At 41.8% G+C, this 22,958-nt stretch overlaps 1 protein-coding gene across 2 annotated transcripts in view; it reads right to left on the bottom strand.

Moving 5' to 3' along the window:
- Positions 1-22,958, bottom strand: part of ARK2N (arkadia (RNF111) N-terminal like PKA signaling regulator 2N) — a 139,521-nt gene that overhangs the window by 10,596 nt on the left and 105,967 nt on the right. The window contains exon 3 of one of the 2 annotated variants that reach the window (XM_073619114.1): positions 14,315-14,494. The exons of the other annotated variant lie outside the window; for it this stretch is intronic. Within the exon in view, the coding sequence (XP_073475215.1) occupies positions 14,315-14,494 (180 nt within the window). The remainder of the gene's footprint in view (positions 1-14,314; positions 14,495-22,958) is intronic. 2 annotated transcript variants of the gene reach the window in all.

The raw sequence follows: 22,958 nt of genomic DNA, 5'->3' as shown, positions 1-22,958 counted from the left end.
GCGATCGCACATGGCTGGCGGCTATTGCGCCCACCGGCCTTGTGCATTGAGTACCCCGCTTGCGCGCCCTCTGATGGCTCTCCTGGGCAAAGCCATTATATACCCACACACGGAATTTCGCCCAGGAGAGCCATTCTGCCGCAGTATATCTGTGTGAGCCGGTTAGCTGGTATGAATGGATCTATGTGCCTCAGAATGTTTACTCACAGGTCTAATGGCATTTCCCATGTACGGTTCCATCAACATTTTCTACACTAAAAGGTCAGTTCACCAAAACTGATAGTTCTTTTTGGTAGAGGCTGGAGAGTTACGTCACCTATTTGTTTCATATGAGGGGATGCTGATAAGTATTGAGCCTTAACCAGAAATAAATTGAGCTAGGAAGCTGTAAATTGCAGGGTGTACTTGCCAATTTGTCTAATCAACTACCTATGATTTTAACTTCTCTTTCTTTTTCGGGCCCAAAGTGAACATGGCAGCCCCTCCAGAAAAAAAACAATGTGGAAGAGCATCGGGCCATAATCAAGTTCCTGTTTCTCCAAGGGAAAGGTGCAAAGCAGATCCATGATGAAATGTCGCAAACTATGGGTGACAGTGGACCTTGATATGCAACAGTTAAACGTTGGGTTGTCAAATGACCATTTTGGTGTCGAAAGTGAGAAACTCAGTGGAAGGCCTGTTTTTGTCTCTGTGCCTGCAAATGTGAAAGCCATCCATGACATGTTCATGGAGGACCACCGAACATCAGCCAAAAGTATTGCTACATATCTGGGAATATCACTTGAGAGTTGATGCCATTATCCACAGCGAATTAGAAATGAGAAAGCTTTTGAGAAGCCCAAAACTTTTCACAAGCAAACAAAAAAATGAGAACCATGCCTCGTCACACACTGCAGGTGAAACAGTGACAAAACTGAACTCCTCAGGCTTACAAGCGATGCCCCATCCACCCTCTTCGCCCGGACCTGGCTTCTCACCATCTGTTCCCCAATCTCAAAAAACACCTAAAGGAACAACGATTTGGGAGTGTTCCGGAGGCAACTAATGCTTTAAATGAGTGGTTACATCAGCAGTCGGAAGAATTTTATTTGCAGGGACTTAAGCTGCAGGACAGATGTCGCAAGTGCATTGACTTCCTGGGGGACTATGTAGAATAGTGTGGCAATTACAGCTTTCTAGCTTAATTTTTTCTGGGTAAGGCTTAATACTTATCAGCATCCCCTCGCATATCTCTCAAGGTCCTTTGTAGTAAGAAGTCTGTGCTTGAATTTCCAGGTCTGGTCATCTGTTCCAGCAAGAGTTCCCTGCTAAATATGACAGGGAAGAGCAAACACCCATTTTGAAGCAGGTTTGAATAAATTCAGAAAATAAAACAAGGATGTGTTGTCTAATGAATGCTCAAAATATGTCTCAGCACACCAGATACCACCATGACGTTAAATAGTTTGGGGTTGATAACGCCGATAAGGTGCCTGTATTTTAGTAGGGTTTAAGGTCAGTGCTATAGCATTCCAGTCTCCAAAATCTGCAGATTTGAGGAAAATTATAGATATACAAAGACAGAGTGATAATGCTTGGTACTGAAAAGACTGGCGATAATTATAATAAGTCAAACTAGAAACTGTTGCAACGAAATGAAAGACCGCCATCTATTTTGAGATAAAAGTTCAACTCCCACCAGATAGAAATACATTAAAAAGAACTAGTGTACAAACTTGAACCCGATAAGATGTCGGCCTCTTCCTCTGTACAGACGGTAAGAGGAAGGGATAGCCAAGCGAGAGGGAGAGCCAATCAGGTGTCATGCATGCAAATGTCCTGAAAAAACAGGCAGACAGGAGGAGAGAGCAGGGAGATGACAGTTACATAGTTAGTCTGGTTGAAAAAAGACACTAACCTATCCAGTTCAACCAATAAAAGGGAAAAAAAAAAAAAAAAAAAGAAATTATACACTATACCCACAGTAAATCAAAAACCCCAGCAAAGCATAATCCAATTTGTTCCAGCAGGTGAAAAAAAATCCTTCCTGATCCCCCAAGAGGTAATCGGATATTCCCTGGATCAACTCTACCTATAAAATGTTAGTATCCAGTTAAATAACCTTATGAGTGTTGCTACTCCTTCACTGTCCAATCACATACTGGGGACAGAGAGGTGGACCAAGCTTTGCTTAAAGTGGTTGTAAATGTTAAAGGGGTTGTAAAGGTTCTTTTTTTTTTTCTTAAAAATAACAAACATGTTACACTTACCTCCTCCGTGCAGGAGTTTTGCACAGAGTAGCCCCGATCCTCTTCTGGGGTCCCAAGCGGCGCTCCTGGCTCTTCCTCTTCTCGAGTGCCCCCACGGAGAGCTGCATTCCATGGGGGGGCGCGCTCCGGAGTCCTGCTGCTGCGTCCATTGACACAGACAGCAGTACTCAGCCCCGCCCCCCCGTGTCACTGGATTTGATTGACTGCAGCAGGAGCCAATGGTTTCTGCTGCTATCAATCTATCCAATGAGGACCTGAGACAGCAGCTGGAGCTGCTGTGCTAGTCCCCATCGCTGAAACAATCGGGTTCAGGTTAGTAAAAGGGGGGCTTGCTGCACTACAGAAGGTTTTGCACCTGAATGCATTCAAGTGAAAAACCGAGGGTTTACAACCCCTTTAAAAGTTTTTTATTTTTTTTACCTACTTGGATTCCCTGCATTAAGGTTAAAAAAAAACTTAAAATGTGCCACTCTCCTCTCACCCCCCTTAAATACATACTCAAGCATGATGTGGATCGAGCACTGCCCAAAAGCAGTAGTGCTGCCCTCACTCTCTCTCCTCAGACTCAGAAACAGCAGCAGGAGACATTGGATCCTGCAGCTGTCAATTACAGTCTGTGGTGAGGGGAGCAGGGCAGGGCTGAGCTACACTGTGGGGTTGATTTACTAAAGGCAAATCCACTCTGCACTACAAGTGCACTTGCTGTAAATCTGAGGGGAAGATCTGAAATGAGGGGGAAGCTCTACTGATTTTATCATCCAATCATGTACAAGCAAAAATGCTGTTCATTTTCCTTGCATGTCCCCCTCAGATCTACAGTGACTGCACTTCTAAGCGCACTTGTAGTGCAAAGTGGATTTGCCTTTAGTAAATAAACCCCTGTGTGCCTCTATGGACACAGAGCTGGCTCGGGGAGCGAGCCCACACGAGAGCCCCTATAGCAAGTGGTTTGATATAGGGGGACTCAGATGGGGGTGAAGGAACTAGGACTGGTGGCGGGGGAGCCCAGAACAGGAGGATCGTGGCTGCTCTGTACAAAACCACTGCACAGAGCAGGCAAGTATAACATGTTTATATTACATACACATACATACACACATATATACACACACGCATTATCTCGCAAGAGTGAGTACACCCCTCACATTTTTGTAAATATTTTATTCTATCTTTTCATGTGACAACACTGAAGAAATGACACTTTGCTACAATGTAAAGTAGTGAGTGTACAGCTTGTATAACAGTTTAAATTTGCTGCCCCCTCAAAATAACTCAACACACAGCCATTAATGTCTAAACCGCTGGCAACAAAAGGGAGTACACCCCTAAGTGAAAATGTCCAAATTGGCCCCCATTAGCCATTTTCTCTCTCTCTGGTGTCATGTGACTCGTTAGTGTTACTAGGTCTCAGTTGTGAATGGGGAGCAGGTGTGTTAAATTTGGTGTTATCGCTCTCACTCTCTCATACTGGTCACTGGAAGCTCAACATGGCACCTCATGGCAAAGAACTCAATTACCTAGGAAGACTTTATACCTCCCTAAATCAATGGCCGGCTTGGGATTTCCAGACAATTGGCACAATTATCGAAATATCACTCTACTATAGAGATTCCTTTGTGAGTAATAATTGAAGCAATGGATTGTGATCCTCTTCCTATTAATAATATCCTATGGTTGCGTCCTATAGATTGTAGGACTTTAAAAAAAATTCAATTACTAAACACTCTATTTGGGATAGACAAAAAACCTCACAAGGTCTACAATCTCCATATAACCCGCTTCTCTCTTTTTCATAAAAACCCGGCCTTTTATCCAGCTTGGATATCTCCCAGGACTTTTAAAGCCTGGTCTAAAGTTGGCATTTGTCTATATGACATAATTTCAACAACATCAACACGTCCTTTCCCAGAACTGTGAGAATCCTTTGGGCTCCCCCAATCCGAAACATTCTGTTACCTTCAAATCAAAAATTTTTATGCTCCTCTCCTCAACACTAATGATACCATAAACACCCTCTCCCAATTTGAACGAATCTGTCTAAAGGACTCACGCCAAGAGCCACATTTCAATGATCTATTCTCAACTGATCACTAAATCAGATACATATATACCAACATATGTTGCTAAATGGGAAAAAGATCTTAAACGCAATATTGATCTTCCGACACGGTCTAACATAATGATAGATGCATTTTTTTTAGACCTCAGAACAGCCAACAGAGGTACAGACAAGGATTTGGAATATTCATGCAATGATCAGATCACTTCAGAGAACCCAGTTTCTCCTGTGATAACTGCCAAACACAACCTGACCACCCAGCCATTCAGTAATAGGGTCAAGCAATCTGATTAGCCAGTTTTAGTAGGCCCATTTGATCTTCTGGGTGACATAAGATAATGCCTCTTGGCCATGGTCACCTGTTGCAAGTACTTTGTGGGCTGTTATGGATTATTATGTAACCCAAAAAAAGGTATCTCTCTGGATGAACCAAGTTTCTGCAGGAATAATTCACTTTATGGATAGAGGAATTTTGCATTCCATACCAGCTAGCGGACTCTTGCCTCAATAACAATAATTATCACTCCTCATCCCACTTCTATAAGACAACATTCATTCATCACTACATCATACATTCATGACAACATCCGGGTGCCGATTTACAGACCTTTTTCGGTCACGCAGCTTTGACAGATCGGCTGCCGTACACACGTTTCTTTTGAACTGGCCAATGCCATCTGATATTCATTCCATGTGTATGGCCCTTAAGTCATAGAGTGTGTGCCATTGGTTACATGATCACCAATCCTTTCTACTCTTACCCCACCCCTTCTCCCCCTTTGACTGATTTTTTTTTGTTACACACCAGAAAAGCTGAAGACACGGCCAGGGACACAGCGTAATACAATTTATTAACATTAATTGGGGACATTCACAAAAAAAAAAAAAAAAAAATGGTCTCAAACTGAACAATATTCTTAGTTGTTTTCAGATTTAAAGTATAACTGCACTTCCAGAGTACAGCTATATGTATAGCTGTCCTTGTCTCAGCAGCATATGAAAAAAAATCCCATTTGCAGCAAAGCCGTCTGCAAACTCCTGACTCTGAGCACATTCTGCTGTGCAATAAAGGGTCTACTCCTTCAGTTGACTAGGGAACTGGTTTATGCTCTCCAAACACCCTCCAGTGACGTCTGGGCAGAGCTGGCTTTAGAGTAAAACAATAAAAAAGGTCTCATTAAAACACAAACAACCCACTTACATAAAGAACTGATCAGTGTGATTCCAGATAATCCAGAAATTGGGGACTTCTAAATTCTGCCAATGATCCACAAGCCAGGTAATCCAGGCAGAGTATCATAACAGGTATGAACATATTTACTGAACAAATCACAGGCCTTGAAGAAAAAGGGTTAAAACCGTTGGTCAGGAATACCGCTAGTTTTCTGCAAGATACCACTGATTTCCTGAACAAGAAGAATATACGGCAATTACCACCACACTTCTAATCACTATGGATGTAGAGTCTCTACAGTAACATTGCTCACAAGGATGGGATTGCTGCATGTCACAGATTTTTATCTTCCAACCACAAATACAGCACTGAGGATGTTACACAGTTCATTGAATTCATTCTTTAATCACTTCCCACCCGGCCACTTATATAAACGGAAGGGTGGTCCTTTCCTCATTCTGAGTGGATGTTCAGGAATCTCCTCAGAACGAGTGCTCCCAGCGCGGCCCCGAGTCACGCTGCGGCTTAATCCCGTGAGCTTTGCGATCACAGGATCCAGCTGAGCAGGGATCTGGATATGGGCGTTGTGGTCGGCCCTCCCGATCACGTGACAGCTGTATCCAATCACAGCCGTCACAATATAAACAATGATGCGTGTCTCTGTGACAGTTCTCCCCGCTGAGCTCAGTGGTGGGGGTTGGAATCTGCAGCCCTGTGACAGTTCTCTGTGTAAGGATGATTTTATACGGTCACAGATTCCCCCAAAAACAGTACACCAATCACCACTGTCACCCCTGTCCCCATACACGTCAGTGTCCCAAACACATCTGTCACAGTGCACAAAACATCTGTCAGTCCCCCATCACCGCTGGTGGGCGATCAACATTTGTCATTGCTACCATAGCTTGTGGACTCGAACTTTCAAACAGACAAAATATACACCACTGATTTGGGTTTTTTTTTACTAAAGAAATGTAGCAGTATAATTTTTGGTCAAAATTTATGAAGAAAAATTACTTATTTGCTAAATTTTATAACAGAAACTAAGAAAAATTCATTTAAAAAAAAAAATGTTTTCATTCCTTTTCTATTTGTAGCGTACAGTGTTAGTCAACTAAAATGACAAACATTTTAGTCGACTAAATGAATACTATTTTATTCGACTAAAACTAAAAACTAGTCAATATGAGACTAAAACTAAAATGCCATTTTAGTCAAAAGACTGACTAAAACGAAATTCCAATTACTGAAATGTACTGGAGATTTAGTTGACTAAATACGACTAAAACAATTGCAGAAGACTAAAATGAGACTAAAACTAAAATACCATTTTAATCCTAAAACTAAAATTAACACTGTTAGCCTAAAGAATAAAAAAAAAAAAAAAACAGTGGTGATCAAATCCCACCAAAAGAAAGCTCTATTTGAGTTAAAAAAAAAACTATAAAAATTTAATCTGGGTACAGTGTTGCATGACCGCGCAATTCTCAAAGTGTGAGAGCGCTGAAAGCTGAAAATTGGTCTGGGAAGGAAGGGGGTGAAAGTGTCCAGTATTGAAGTGGTTAAATACAACACTTTTAATAATGACATCTATCTTCAGTGTAACAGTACTGCTATGGGAAGCAAATAGGCACCCCAATATGCAAAACTATTCATGGCTGACCTGGAGGACAACTTCCTGAACAGCAAACCACAAAAGCCATACAGATACATCGCTATATCGACAACATATTTATCATATGGACAGGTGGTGAATAGAATCAAAAAATTTAACTCATTGACCAAAACTTTACACCCATCAAACTAAAAACGTACAATTCAAAACATACGTCAACTTTCTAAAAACCACAGTATACATCAGAGATGATAAGCTGCATACCTCAATACACAGGAAACCCACTTACAGATGCAACTATTTTCACAGTTCCAGCTTCCACCCCCAAAACACCAAACAGGCAATCATACACAGCCAGTCCATAAGATACCACAGTATATGCTCAGACCCAGGAGACAGAGATAAACACCTCAGAATACTAGCAGACTTCTTCCATAAATAGGGTTACAACGGCAAAACCATCAATGCAAGTAGAAAAACAGCCTTGAAAATCCAAAAGAGAAAATCTTCTCAAATAAAGAGGAAAAAAAAAATGACCATGTAACTTGTATACTTATACGTAACTTATATACCGTACTGGTGACCCCACAACAGGGATAAAACTTTTTTGTGGAAGAGAGTTTGACAAGACTCGAGGCCACTCATTAAAATTAGAAGAAAAGAGGTTTAACCTTAAACTACGTAGAGGGTTCTTTACTGTAAGAGCGGCAGGGATATGGAATTCCTTTCCACAGGCGGTGGTCTCTGCGGGGAGCATCTATAATTTCATGAAACTATTAGATAAGCACCTGAACGACCGCAACGTACAGGGATATACAATGTAATACTGATATATAATCACACACATAGGTTGGACTTGGACTTTTTCGACCTCACCTACTATGTAACTATGTAACTATAACTCTAGTAACCACATATAATCCAGCACAAGAGAAGAAAGATAAATCAAAGATTTATAAACCATCATAAGAGGATGAAACTCTGTAAGGCCGCGTACACAAAAGCGGACTTTTCGGCAACAAAAGTCCGACGGCCATTGTGGCGGACTTTCGGCAGACTTTTGACAGACTTCCGACGGACTTCTGAACGAACGGACTTGCCTACACACGATCACACCAAAGTCCGACGGATTCATACGTGATGACTTACGACCGGACTAAAATAAGGAAGTTGATAGCCAGTAGCCAATAGCTGCCCTAGCGTGGACTAGCATACAGACGAGTGGATTTTTGGACCGGACTCGAGTCCGTTGGGAAGATTTGAAGCATGTTTCAAATCTAAAGTCCGTCAGATTTTCGACTGGAAAAGTCCGCTGAAGGTCCAAAGAAGCCCACACTCAATCGGATTGTCTGTTGGACCAGCCCGGTCGAAAAAGTCCACTCGTGTGTATGCTGCATAAAAAATATTCCATTTACCCCCAATACTGGCTTTCAGGCAACCACCCAACCTCAGACAAACTAATCAACAAGAAAAATTTATTCTGAACTTAGAAAATAAAGGAACCAAACCCTGCAACAAAAAATGCTGCAAACTGCACATCCAAATCAATCTAAATCTTAAAGTGTCACGCATACAAATGGTGCCCTTCAATATCACAGGATCATACACCTGTATCCCCAGTATTGTGGTCTACCCCATCCAATGCAAAAAAAAAAAAAAAAAAAAAAAACGTAGCAAAGAATCTCATGTTGGTAAAAACAGGACAGCAGTTACAAAAAAGGATGAATTTCTATAGACATACTATCATGGAGCATAATGAAGATGATTTCTGCACACCTGTGGGTGATAATTTCTTACAACCAGACCACATGAATGTTTTAGTTCTTAAAAAGGGAACTTGAAAACTACTCAGGAAAGGAAAAACTTTTGAAGAATGATAATTTTTGACACAAAAGATAAAACTGACTAACCGTAGATAAAGGTTTTCTAAATCATTATCCAACAGTTTTACGACCATGCTCACCTCTGTGATGGATATTAAACCTCCCCCCCCCTTCAGTCTATAGCTCCCTCTCTTTGTCTTAGCTTGTCAAGAAAAGTCTGAAAAAGTGGATGTAAAAAATAGTATCACAGACAGTACTGAATTGTTCTTTTGGCTTTAGTAAAGGTCACACAATTTCAGTTACATAAGGTGTCCAAAAAGTCACCATACATCGGGAAACTGTAACTAAATGTACCTTTATTTAAAAATATTCATTACAAAATATTATCTACATCTTGACCACCTCTCTCTACACAAAGTCTTCTCCCACACCCATGGCGAACACGTTCCAAGATATCAGTTGTTATGCAAGTAATTGCATTTTGGGTGCGTTCCTTTAAATGGATTAAGGTTTCTAATCCTTTCCCTGGCTTTTAAGTGGCCCCACAAGTAAAAGTCGAGTGGGAAAAGACCAGGGGATCTCGCAGGCCATTCATTCCACAGGGCTACAACAACCAATCCATGAATGTGGAAACTGTTGATTCGACCATTGCCGTACGCTGAGATCATAATGAGGTGCTGTTGAAAATGGGATGGAAACTCTCCATCATCAATTAAGAGAGACATTATGTAATACTGTAGAATGTTTAAATAAATGTTGGCAGCAAGATTTGCGACAAGCAAAAAACAGGCCCAACAATTCTGTTAAAAATATAATATAAAATATGAGTTTGCTCATTCTTCCTATATATGGAGATTTTTGGGACACCCTGTAGCTTACCGTAGTGGAACACTAAAGGCCCATTCACACTAGGAACTGCATTTTAATTACCCAGGAACGCTTCATTGTGAAAGGGCTGAAATCGCACCACACCAATAGTAAGGCATCCACTACTTTTTTAAATTGCACAGCAACCGCATTGCAAAGTACTTTTGTACCATTCAATCTGGTGCGGGCAAAACGCACTGTGCGACCTGCATTTGGGGTGTCATTAACTTTGAACTGACCCCACAGCAGATCACAAGCACGGGAACGTGGTTTTCCAACACTGCATTCTAGTGTGAACAGGTCCTAACATGGAAACTTACATTTGTAAAACATAGGTAAATGTCAACACATTTCTGCTGAAGATGATCAAGAATAACAAAACCTGTCACTTAAAGCGGACCCTCAGTCATTATTTTTAACTTTCCATCTATTAAATCCTCTGCCCTTGTTGTTTTAACTTTTGATAGTAAAACATTTATTTTCTGCTAGTAAATACTTTATACAGCCCACTTCCTGTTTCTTGTCTGGTCATTAGCCTAGGCTTATGACATCATGCACAGCTCTCTCTCTCTTGTGAGAGTTTGCCAGAAAGGGAGGGGGGGGGGGGGGTGAGTCATAAGAAGGCCATAGCTGCAGAGCTGGAGGCGTGTGTCTGTGTAAATCCAGGAAGTGAACAGGCAGCAGTTTCAGCTGCCCACAGTTAAAATGGCTGCAGCCAGACTTAGTGGCGGGAGATTTATGCAGCATATTTGGCAAGTACAGAATCACATATATAAAATATGCAAAGTGGTTGGAGGGAAGCTTCAGAATGGCAAAGATGTTTTTATAACAAATTATGTGAGAAGACTGCAGTTTCTCTTTAAACGTTGAATATTAATTAACAGCTTGCGGACCAACCCATGAATACATAATGTGGTAGGGTAGCCGCCCTGCACCAGATAACGTACATGCACGAGATTCTGCATTTCTGGATGAGGCGCACGTGCACCCCCCACCCCATATGTGCTGTCATTCAGTACAGCACAAGTCAGACAGCAGGTCCCGGTCAATGATTTATGGCTGGGACCTGCTGATCAGCTTAGTGAATCACAGTAGGGCCCTGTGTTTACTAACCCCATAGGGCTCTGTACACGCAGCAGTGATTTGGCTGTTTTTTTTCTCCCTGGAAAACAGCCACATCTCTTCGTAAAAGCAGGACACATTACACAATGTTAGGCACACTGTTGACCCTTTGATTGCCCCTTGATATTAACCCCTTCCCAACCAGTGTCATCAGTACAATAACAGTGTAAAGTATCATCACTGATCACTGTATTAGTGGGACTAATGTCAGTTCCCACCCAGTGTCAGTCAGCGCCAGATTGTCCGCCACACTATCATAGCCCCATTAGAAGTTGTAAACACCACTATTACTAGTATCAAATAAATAAATACAAATTCCACTATCTCTCTCATATATATATATATATATATATATATATATATATATATATATATATATATATATATATATATATATACACACACACACAATCATTTGTGGACGCTATAACTTTCTTGTAGACAAATCAATACACACTTACTGGGATTTGTTTTTATTTGTTTTTTTTTTACCAAAGACGTGTAGCAATATACATATTGGCCTAAATTTATGAAGATTTTTTTTTTTTTTATTGGATATGTTTCATAGAAAGTAAAAAACTTTTTTTTCATTTATACAATAAAAAATAAAAAACCCAGTGGTGATCAAATACCACCAGAAGAAAGCTCTACTTTGAAAAGTGAAAAATGTGAAAAAAAAGTGATCTAAATTTCATTTGGGTACAGCGTTGCATGACCGCGCAATTACCAGTTAAAATAGCGCAGTGCTAAATAGAAAAAAAAAAAAAAGCCCTGGTCATGAAGGAGGTAAAACCTTCCAGAGATTAAGTAGTTAAAGTTAACACTTAAAATACTTTGAAGGTTACATATAATGCCAAAAATTTGTTTTAGTGAAATACATTTTTGTTGTGAAACAATTATTTTATCTGGTGCACTGTGGTGCAATTCATCCTAAAATTTCTATAGCACTATAGTGATTGCAGTGGGGCCTCAGCACTCTGATCTCCCCTATTCCTGTGCATATATAATGTGGTTACATTAGAGATTAGAAGGCTGGAGGCAGAGAAAGTGGAGCCACGACATAAAACAAGTACTTTCTGTAGTGAAATTTGCATCTGAATTACTCCACAGAACCTACAGCTACAGGGGTCAGTGAGGGCTTGTTCTAAAGCTCATTTAACTGCATGTAAGGGATGTATATAAATTCTAATGTCCATAGCCTGCTCACTATTCTACTTTAGAACTAAGGTTATTTATTTGAAGTCAAGTTGAAATGAACACACTGAATCCAGGCCCTTCTCTAATGCCAAATCCCAGCGTTAAGAGGAAGAACACTACTAAAATACTGCATGGGCTATATTATGAATTGATGCGGTACTTTAGTAGTGAAAGCTTGCGGTAATTTAATTGCAAGCTTTCACTTAGTAATCAGGTGGTTCTGCCCCCTCGTTTATTTAGCAGCCGAGCTGTCAGACGGCGGGAGACAGCGTCGACTGCGGACCTTTTTTTTTTTTCGGATAGGCAGTGGTCATCTTAATAGACGATGGCTCTACACCAGGGGACTTTATTTTTTTTTCAAATAAAGGACTTGTCAAAAAGGGTCTGCCTTTTTATTTCCTTTTTTTAGCACTTTTTGGTAAATGAGTTGGAGTATTATGTACCCCATACTCATTCACATGGGAGGAGCTGAGATCTAGGGGACCCCTTTGTTAGAGAGGGCTTCTAGATTTCCGATAATCCACAACCCGCAGACCCCCACAATTGAATTTATTTAGACCAAATTCAGAAAATTCAAATCGAATTCTAAAACAAATCTAGATGAATTCCAAAAACGTTCTGCACATGTCTAGTGGCTGCCCCTGCACAACAGGAGTGTCAATCAATGAATTAGGACAGCGGAGAGTTCCCGCTGTCAGAATACAATGTGGCTTGTGTGGATGGAGAAATCCATTTGTTTTCTTGTTTTTCCAATCAGCCCACTCTCTAATCTATGGCCAGCTTTACGTAATGCTCATTCCAGTGATGGCTAGCAAATACTGGAATGAGAATGAAGATTTAAACCAGAATTCAAAATTGTTCACTACTGTCAGCTCCCCAGGATTTTTTTCTTGTTGTTAAAGACTCAAAGGACAAGGAAAAGAACTATGGATAGACTTAACCAATGGTTGAGCGAATGAGCCGGTGTCTTGCCGAGAAAGTTCCCCCAGCGGATAAGGAGCCCCCTGTACTGCGCTTGCGCAGTACGAACGACTAGGAGCCGCCGAAAATAGCCGAAGCTGAAAAACTTCAATCGGCTGTACACGGCGCCTGCGCCCTAGGTCCAGGTTCAAGCCCCACCATCCAAGTGGACCTAGAGGGAGACGCTTCGGCAGTGGCGAGCGAAGCGAGCCCGCGAGAGACCCTCTTACAGGCGCCGTGTAAAGCTGATTTCTATCCTATTCGGCTATTTCCGTCGGATCCTACTGCGCAAGCGCTGCGCCTGCGCAGAAGAGGGGAGTCCTTATCAGCCGAGAGGAACTTTCTCGGCAGAACACCAGCACAGCTTAACTAGGTGGCACATGCACTCAAAGACCTAGCCTTGAATTGTAAATGGCATGATTGATAGCATGGACATGCCACGACTGACGTAACCGCTTTCCGCCAGTTCGCATCCGGCAAAATAAGCCTGCGCCGTTGCTGTCTTTCGACTAAGGCGCGGGCTTACTTTGCCGGGAGGTGTACATGGGCATCTTCACGTGTTGGGGCAGCACACTCTGATCACCGAGTCCTTAGGACTCAGCTGATCACAGATTGGGGTAAAGGGTCAATCACAGCGGCCCTTTACCATGTGATCAGCTGTGTCCACGACAGCTGATCAGATGTAAACAAGATAACCGGCTTGTGTAAAAGGGACATCGACACTGATGATCAGGGCACTGATCATCAGGGTCCCGACGATCAGTGCAGCCCAAACAGTGCCCACCAGTCTTCCTAGACAGAGCCATCTACCAGTGCTCATCACCTTCGCCTATCATGGAGGAAGAAAAACTACCCGTTTGCAACATTTTCTGACAAACTATGAAAAAAAAAAAATAAGTAAATAATTTTTCCGTCTTTTTGTTTGTTTAGCAAAAAATAAAAAATCGCAATGGTGATTAAACACCAAAGGAAAGCTCTATTTGTGTGAAAAAAATGATTAAATTTTAAAATGGGTACAGCATTGCATGACAGCACAATTGTCATTCAAAGTGTGACAGCACTGAAAGCTGAATTGGCCTGCGCAGGACGGGGGTAAAAGCTCCCCGTAGGCAAGTGGTTAAATATGCAAAACCCTTTAATGTTTACTCTTTTCTTTCTGTCTCACAGAAGAAAAGCATATCAACAGCCTCGTGGAAATAACCTGCCAATGTGTATCAATCTTAGTAGTACACAGCAGTTAACAAGTACCAGAGTCTGCGTTCAATTCTTCAAGTAAGCCTCTCGTACGCCACGATGGCTGTGGCTCCTGCTTGGACACGGAATTATGCTCCTTGACAACCGTGGCTGCCAGCATGTTGTCTACGTTCAACACTTCCGTGTCAGAATTTGTGTCAGAGATGTCATAATGGGTCACGACTGGTGGTCCATCTGTAAAAAAAAACAAAAACAAAAACACAAACAGAAGAAATGTCAACCTGCGTGTGCACAGGACTCATGTTCATCACGCTCATATTCTACAGCCATAGACAAAAAAAAGTACAATACATTAAAAAAAAACACATGATAATCATGATATTTTAAATTAGGTCATCTTAACTTCTACATTTAAATTGCAGAATGTACATACAAAAAGTCAGCGACTACTACAAAAACGCTTATTACAGCTAAAAAAATATCTATATGCTGGTCTCTTTAGACAGCTTGGATGGAGCTCTTGTATAGTTGGCCGTGTGATGTGAGCAATCTCTCACCTTACTTCTATTGTACATGTAATTAGGGGTACCTAAAGTACCATGTAAAGAAAGAGGGTACAAGAAATTCGTAAGCAATCTCTTTACAGTCTTGGGCCCCATTCACACCTGAGCGTTTTGTAGCTTGAAGCCTAAAGCTACAAAATGCTTGAGGAGGGGAAAAAAAAAAAATTCTCTATGGAGATGGTTCACACTCCAAAACGCCTGAAGCTCAAACAAGTTCTACAACTTTTTTTTTTTTTTAGGCAGAATTGGTAATTTCTCTGCTTCTTACATTGGTGACCTTTTGACCTGTACAAAATCGCGCAACTTTCTGCCCGAAAACGCTACGCTCAGGTGTGAATGGGCCCTAAGATTTAAGCCTGGTACACACGGGACAAATCTCAACTAGCGGCCTTGTGTGTACAGCGGCCTGTCCAACAGAAACCAGCCAACCGCCCCCCACTTCTGTCGACCGGGCATGATGGGAAAAACAGCTGCCGATCGGCATATGATCAGCGCTCATTGTCAATGGCCTGCGATCACTGGCCAGTATGTTCTGGCAGGGGCTGGGTGGGGTTGGGGGGGGGCCGTGTCAGAACACAAAAGCTCAGCAGGAAGATCGTTGCACTAAGATCACATAGTACAGCAAGCTCCTCTGTTTTTATTTTTTTGGTTCAGCTGGCTGGATTGAACAGGAAAAAAAAAAAAATTCAAGTGGGTAGTTCAGGTACCAGGCTTAACCACTTCACTACTGGGTACTTTCACCCCCTTCCTGCCCAGGCCAATTTTTTCAGCGCTGTCACACTTTGAATGACAATTGCACGGTCATGCAACACTGTACCTATATGAAAGTGTTATTTTTTGAGACGGATAAAGCTTTCTTTTGGAGGTATTTATTTACCACTGGGTTTTTTTATTTTTTGCTAAACGAAAATTAAAAAAAAAAAAAAAAAAAGTTTTTCAGTTTCTGTTGCAAAATAAGTAATTTTTTTTCCTTCACTGATGAGGCTGCACTGATAATCAGTACCCCGATTATCAGTGTAAATCATTGCTATCAGAATCACGGGTTACTGGCTCTCCTCATGCTGTGAGGAAAGGAAAGTTTGTTTACATGTGATCAGCTGTGATTGGACACGGCTGATAACATGGTAAAGGAGACGCTGAGATTGGCCCGCTACCGCGATCTGTGATTTAGCTGTGTCCAAAGAGCATGCTGGATGCGCACCCCAAGGGGGCACCACAGTCCCAGAAGTGGAAGACCGCGATGTAGCCGTCATTTTGGCTAAAGCGTGGTTAGGAAAGTGATTAAAGGATAACGTCCTACATAATAAACTTAAAGGTGTAGAACTGACCGTGGTGCTAGGAATACAGTACATAATTATACTGATATTGGCTTTTATTACGAAGAGTGTTTTAAATGGTAAATAACTCTCCCCACTGTCAGAATACAATAGCTCTGCGTAAGGGATCCCAGTAGGGATGAACGAAGCCATCACTTGGCACGGAGAAGGCCGGTGCTTTGTTAAATTGATTATTATATTTAGTGAGAACAGAAGCTGCTGCAAAATCTGAAACGCAACCTGAAAGCAGCCATATATACTGAGGTTGAACTAGACTACAAAAGCTTTAAGGTAGAATTACAGCCTAAACCTAGAGTCGCTGGTTCGAATCCCAACCCCACTACCTGCCTGCATGTTCTCCCTGTGCGGGTTTCCCCTGGGTGCTCCGGTTTCCTCCTACACTCCAAAGACATGCTGTTAGTTTAACTGGCTCCTGTCTAAACTAGCCCTAGTATGTGTATGGATGAATGTGAGTTAGGGACCTTAGACTGTAAGCTCCTTGAGGGCAGGGACTGATGTGAATGTACAATACATATATGTAAAGCGCTGCGTTAACTGATGACGCTATATAAGTACCTGTAATGCTCCACTATTTTAAGACTGGTCTAGTCACATGATATGACTCCCCTGTCTCAGCCAGCAACAGCTGCAGGGGAGAGGAGGGAGCACTGACAATGGATAGTACATAGGAGCCTATTGGTGACATCACCGTTCCAAGCTGCTGTCGACTCCTCTCTCCCCTGCAACTGCTGGCTGACACTAGGGGATCACATGACCTGACCAGAGCGGGCTGAGAATAGGTATATACTGTAAATCTTTTTGCCACAGGTTAGTCAGAGTGAGTTTTTTGTAGGGAGGGGAGACAACCTTTTTAAGACTAGTTATTTCTAGACTGGAATGTCACTTTATCTCATCCAGATTCTGAAGATTTTTTTTTTCCAGTAAGGAAAAAAAAATTAAAAAAAATTAAATAATAAAACAGGATTCAGAACTTACACAAATTGGCTAATAGTTGCTATGTGTTACTGTTGCCCTTCCATGTGATCAACCGCTTCAGCCCCGGAAGATTTTACCCCCTTTCCTGACCAGAGCACTTTTTGCGATTTGGCACTGCGTCGCTTTAACTGACAACTGCGCGGTCGTGCGACATTGCACTCAAATAAAATTGACGTCTTTTTTTCCCCACAAATAGAGCTTTCTTTTGGTGGTATTTGATCACCTCTGCGGTTTTTATTTTTTGCGCTATAAACAAAAAAATGAGTGAAATTTTGAAAAAAAAAAAAACGCAATATTTTTTACTATAATAAATATCCCCCAAAAAAATATATAAAACATTTTTTTCCCTCAGTTTAGGCCGATACGTATTCTTCTACATATTTTTGGTAAAAAAAAAAAAAAAAAAAAAAATCGCAATAAGCCTATATATTGATTGGTTTGCGCAAAAGTTATAGCATTTACAACATAGGGGATAGTTTTATGGCATTTTTATTATTCATTTTTTTTTTTTTTACTAGTAATGGCGAATTTTAGCGAGACTGCGACATTATAGCGGACACTTGACACATTTTTGGGACTACTGGCATTTAGAGCGATCAGTGCTATAAAAATGCACTGATTACTGTAAAAATGTCACTGGCAGGGAAGGGGGTTAACACTAGGGGGCGATCAAGGGGTTAAATGTGTTCCCCCATGTGTGTTCTAACTGAAGGGGGAGGGGACAGTCTAGAGATGACAGATCGCTGTTCATACTTTGTATGAACAGACGATCTGTCTGTTCTCCCCTCAGAGAACCGGAAATTGTGTTTACATACACAGATCCTGGTTCTCGGTGTGTCACCAGCGATCGCGGGAGCCCGGCGACGGCGGCGGAGCCCACCAGGCAAAGCGACGTTACATAACGTCATTTCTCCCAGCCGTGCCATTCTGCTGCAGTACAACTGCAGCGGCTGGTTGGCAAGTGGTAAAAGTATAAGTAAAGGCAACACTTTTTTTTTTTTTTTTTTTTTAGCTATGGATAGACGGGATTTGGATTATCCGTCAGGTTTCTATTGCCGTCTGTGCTCCTGTTAGGGCGATTCACCCTCTTTATTTGCCCTTTTTACCATTATCATTGAAAGTGAAAGCAAAAGAAAATGCTAAATTTTGGGTTGTCCCCAGAAAAGTAATAGAGGGGAAATCTTCCAATGGGGACTTCTAGTTCTGGTGACCTGGGGGGGTCCCATAGGAATTTCCTTAATTTGCAGGGATTTCCTCTCACTTCCTGTTTGGCTAAGGGACAGGAAATTAAAGCGGAGTTCCACCCAAAAGTGGAACTTCCGCTCATCGGATTCCTCCCCCCTCCGGTGTCACAATTGGCACCTTTCAGGGGGGAGGGGGGTGCAGATACCTGTATAATACAGGTATCTGCACCCACTTCCGGGCATAGACTCCCGTGGGAGTCACGCCCCCTCCCGCACTCCCCCGCTGTCTCCTGGGAAAGACACAGGTCCCAGGAGATAGCGGGGACCATTGAGAACGCGCAGCGCGACTCGCGCATGTGCAGTAGGGAACCGGGAAGTGAAGCCGCAACGCTTCACTTCCCGATTCTCTCATTGAGAATGGCGGCGGCAGCGGCAGCACCCGAGGATCGAGGGACGGTTCGGTCTCGGGTGCCGACATCGCTGGACCCCGGGACAGGTGAGTGACCTTATTTTAAAAGTCAGCAGCTGCAGTATTTGCAGCTGCTGACATCTAGAAAAATTTTTTTTTCGCCTAACTCCCGCTTTAAGGGAAATCTCCCCATTGGGACAGAGGGTTAAAAATAAACCTTACAGGGGTTATAACTCTCCCTTACTCTATCCAAAATAAAAGGAAAAAAAAGGTTTTTCCTTAAAGTGGAGTTCCACCCACTTTTACAACTCTTCAGCATCCCTCACTAAACTGTGCACTGTAAACGAATTGGATATTTTTTTTCTCAGCACTTACTGTATATCTGCTGTATTCATTTTTCACTTCCTCCTCCCTGGCCGCGGCCCATTGCATCATTTCCTGTTTGCAATGCCTTCTGGGAAGGGGCGGCAACTTCCTCTGACACTGCCGTTGCTATGGAAACCTGACCTGAAACCTATTACACTGCTTGTGCTGCACAAGCATGTGCGAGATCTGCAAGGATGAGATCCAGGAAGAAATACAGTCTGGCTTCAGATGCCCACACTTAAGATGGCCACGGCCTGCTGTAAGTTTATAAAATAACAAACTACTGCTATAAACTAACAAAATAGACCTTAGTTTACAGACTAACTTTACTAGAATACATTAAGCTTGTGTATTATAGGGGTATTTTTATTTAAAAAGTATAATTTCGGCCGGAACACCACTTTAAGTTCTACTCTAAATGTGTGCCTATGTAGGTTATTTACAGCAAAGGTGTTTAACTGTAAGTGGAATTCAGGAGCAAGTCAGTCCAACCTCTGCACCGAAAAACAGCACAGAGGTAAGGGCATGACAAATATAAAAAAAAAAGAAAGTCAGCTTTGAGCCATTTCTAACTGGCAGCCTGGGACTCCCCTAGCACCAAACACGAAGAATCTGATCATTTCTCCTAATGTACAGTAACAAACCCTAATCAATACATCCTAAAAAAACGAATTCATGTTTTTACAGGACACTTTCTGTACTTCTATTCTGCTGGTCGGGGAAAATAGGTTCAATATTAAACAGAACACAAAATAAACTCCAACAGCATTCCAGTACATATTAAAAACACAAAAAGTACATATCAAATTGTGACATGGATTATTAGTGCAATACACAACATGATGTTAACACATGGTCAACGGATCCAAACTCTGAAGTCAGGGTCACGGTCCCACAATCGTGTGATTAGTCATTACAAATGAAATTTTAAGGGCAAGTGTGTTCTCAAAAACGAATCGATTGCACCAGCCAGCAATGCTGGACAAAACAACATTAAATGACATCATTAAAGTGGAACTAAAGCCACTGATTTAGAGATTTGCCAGTTTCATTCAAGGCATGCTGTGAATGAGAACTGTCACATATGCGTGTGTGCTCTCAACCAAGCTGTCATGCAAAGGGATGAGGTCATTAGCTGATCAGATGTGCAGCACCATGGCAACTGCAGACCAAAAGCTAAAATTGGCGGCTTCCTTGGATAGGAGGGTTTAGTTCCACTTTAAAACTCAACTCCAACTGAACGCTTTCATTTTTTTGTTTATTTTTTTACTAGTTTTATAGTTGAGGTGGGCTAGAACCTCTGTTAGGTGATCATCACTATCTGTACTAGCACTGGAGAAGATTTCCCCTTGCTTAGCAGCTTGGGCCTTTCAGCAGAGAGGTGAAGGGTGAGAACCTCTGTCAGGTTTTCACCTCTGCGTCTCCCTGTCCCACCCGCTTCTCTGAGGTTGCTTTCACACTAATATGCCTTTGTTTAGTTCTTCAGTTAAAAAAAGAAAAAATCCAGATTCTTTAGATTTTGTTTTTTCCAGTAAGATAAAAAAAAAAAAAATGAAATAATAAAACAGAATTCAGAACTTACACAAATTGGCTAATAGTTGCTATGTGTTACTGTTGCCCTTTCATGTGCTTAACTGCTTCAGCCCCGGAAGATTTTACCCCCTTTCCTGACCAGAGCACTTTTTGCGATTCGGCACTGCGTCGCTTTAACTGACAATTGCGCGGCCGTGCGACGTTGTACCCAAACAAAATTGATGTCCTTTTTTTCCCCTACAAATAGAGCTTTCTTTTGATGGTATGTGATCACCTCTGCATTTTTTATTTTTTGCGCTAACAAAAAAAAAAAAAAAAGAGCGACAATTTTGAATAAAAAAAGAAAACTTTTTTTTTTTTTTTTTTTTTAACTTTTGCTATAATAAATACCCCCCAAAAAAATATCTAATTTCTTCATCAATTTAGGCCAATATGTATTCTGCTACATATTGTTGGTGAAAAAAAAATCCCAATAAGCATATATTGATTGGTTTGGGCAAAAGATATAGCGTCTACAAAATAAGGGATAGATTTAGGGACTTTTTTCTTTTTTAATTGTTTTTACTGGTAATGGCAGCATTCTGTGATTTTTAGTGGGGCTGCGACATTGCGGCGGACAAATCTGACCCTAAGTGATTTTTTTTGGGGACCAGTGACACTAATACAGTGATCAGTGCTAAAAAAAAAAAAAAATATGCATGAATTACTGTATAAATAACACTGGCAGGGAAGAGGTTAACACTAAGGGGCGATCAAAGGGTTAACTGTGTTTCCTGGGCATGTTCTAACTGTGTGGGAGATGGGCTCACTGGGACAACACACAGATCGCTGTTCTTGATCACTAGGAACAGCAGATCTCAAATGGTTGTCCCTTGTCAGATTGGGGATCTTCCTTGTTTACATAGGCAGATCCCCGTTCTGCCTCTCTGTACCGCGATCGCAGGTGGCCGGAGGACAGAGTCCACTGGACCCCCACGTTCACTCCCACGGTGGGCAGCGGGCAGGCACGCGCCCATACTATCACATCCACAGACCGACGTACAGGTACATCGGTTTGCGCAGCCGAGCTGCCTTGCTGCAGTATATACGCGGAAGGCGGTCAGAAAGTGGTTAAATCTAAACTCTAGCTTTTCATACAGTTTACATAGTTTGTTTGGGCCAAGCTGTCCCCCACTATTATGGGAGGCCACTGGATGTGCGGTATAAACTGTATATAGCTGAGGGTACACCGCATACAGCACTGTGTTCTGGGTTCAAGCCGAGACCTTCCTGTGATACCCGGAACACAGCAGGGTCTATCAGATCAGAGCTCAGCCATTCATAGAAAGTGATTTATTCTAGCAATGAATACAAAGCATCCTCTGATAGGCTGAGTCAGAGCAGCGGGCTGATGATGTCACAACATCTAAGCCAGTGGTTCTCAACTCCTGTCCTCGGGACCCACTAACAGGCCAGGTTTGCAGGATAACTGAAATACATCACAGGTGATTTCATTTGCTGCTCAGTGATTGCAGTATTCTAGTTTGCATCTCCCCAAGGTAATACTTAAATTCTGGCCTGTTAGTTGAGAACCACTGGACTAAGCCAAAGGAAGCTTTGTATTTATTGCCAGAGTACATCGAATACATCTAATCAGCGCCCAGCCATCTATGAATGGCTAGGCGCTGATTAGATAGACTCTGTGTTCCGGGTATGAGACAGGAAGTCCCGGCTTGAACCCGGAACACAGTGCGGTGTATAGCCTCAGCTACAGTTTTACACAGCACATCCAGTGGCCTCACATGTTAGTGAGGGACATAATTTGTTTGGGCCAGCTTGGCTCAAACTATACAAAGTGTATGAAATGCTGGCGTTTAGCTTTAAATCCAATGTAGCTCTTCACACCGGTCAGCTGCGTTTAAAAAAAAAAAAAAAAAAAAATCGGTCAGGTAAAAAAAAATGCACCTCCTCATTGAAATGAATGGAAACTGCATCAAAAACCGCATTAAAAGAAAAAAAAAAAAAAAAAACAACGCAAAGACCTTAGTGATGTAAAAGGGGGGAGAGCGCAACAAAAATGTGCCGTGCATTGCGGTAAATTTAATACAATGTGACAAGAATGTGACAATAACGCATATGCATATTTCATGTGCTTTTGCAATGAAAATGTGAAAATGCCCTTAATTCTTGTCCTGGTGTCACAGGAACAAGAAGTGTGGGGGAAAGCTCACCTGACCTTTCCCAGCTCCATCCAAAAAATATGGATGCAACTGGAATTTTCTTGCTGAATACTGCCATTATTTTTTTTTTTAATTTCACTTAATGTCCAACTCTGGGCTGTAAAAAAAAAAA

Source organism: Aquarana catesbeiana, linkage group LG01, assembly GCF_042186555.1.
Source record: "Aquarana catesbeiana isolate 2022-GZ linkage group LG01, ASM4218655v1, whole genome shotgun sequence".
Lineage (NCBI taxonomy): Eukaryota > Metazoa > Chordata > Amphibia > Anura > Ranidae > Aquarana > Aquarana catesbeiana.
This window is presented reverse-complemented; position numbering and strand designations above follow the sequence as displayed.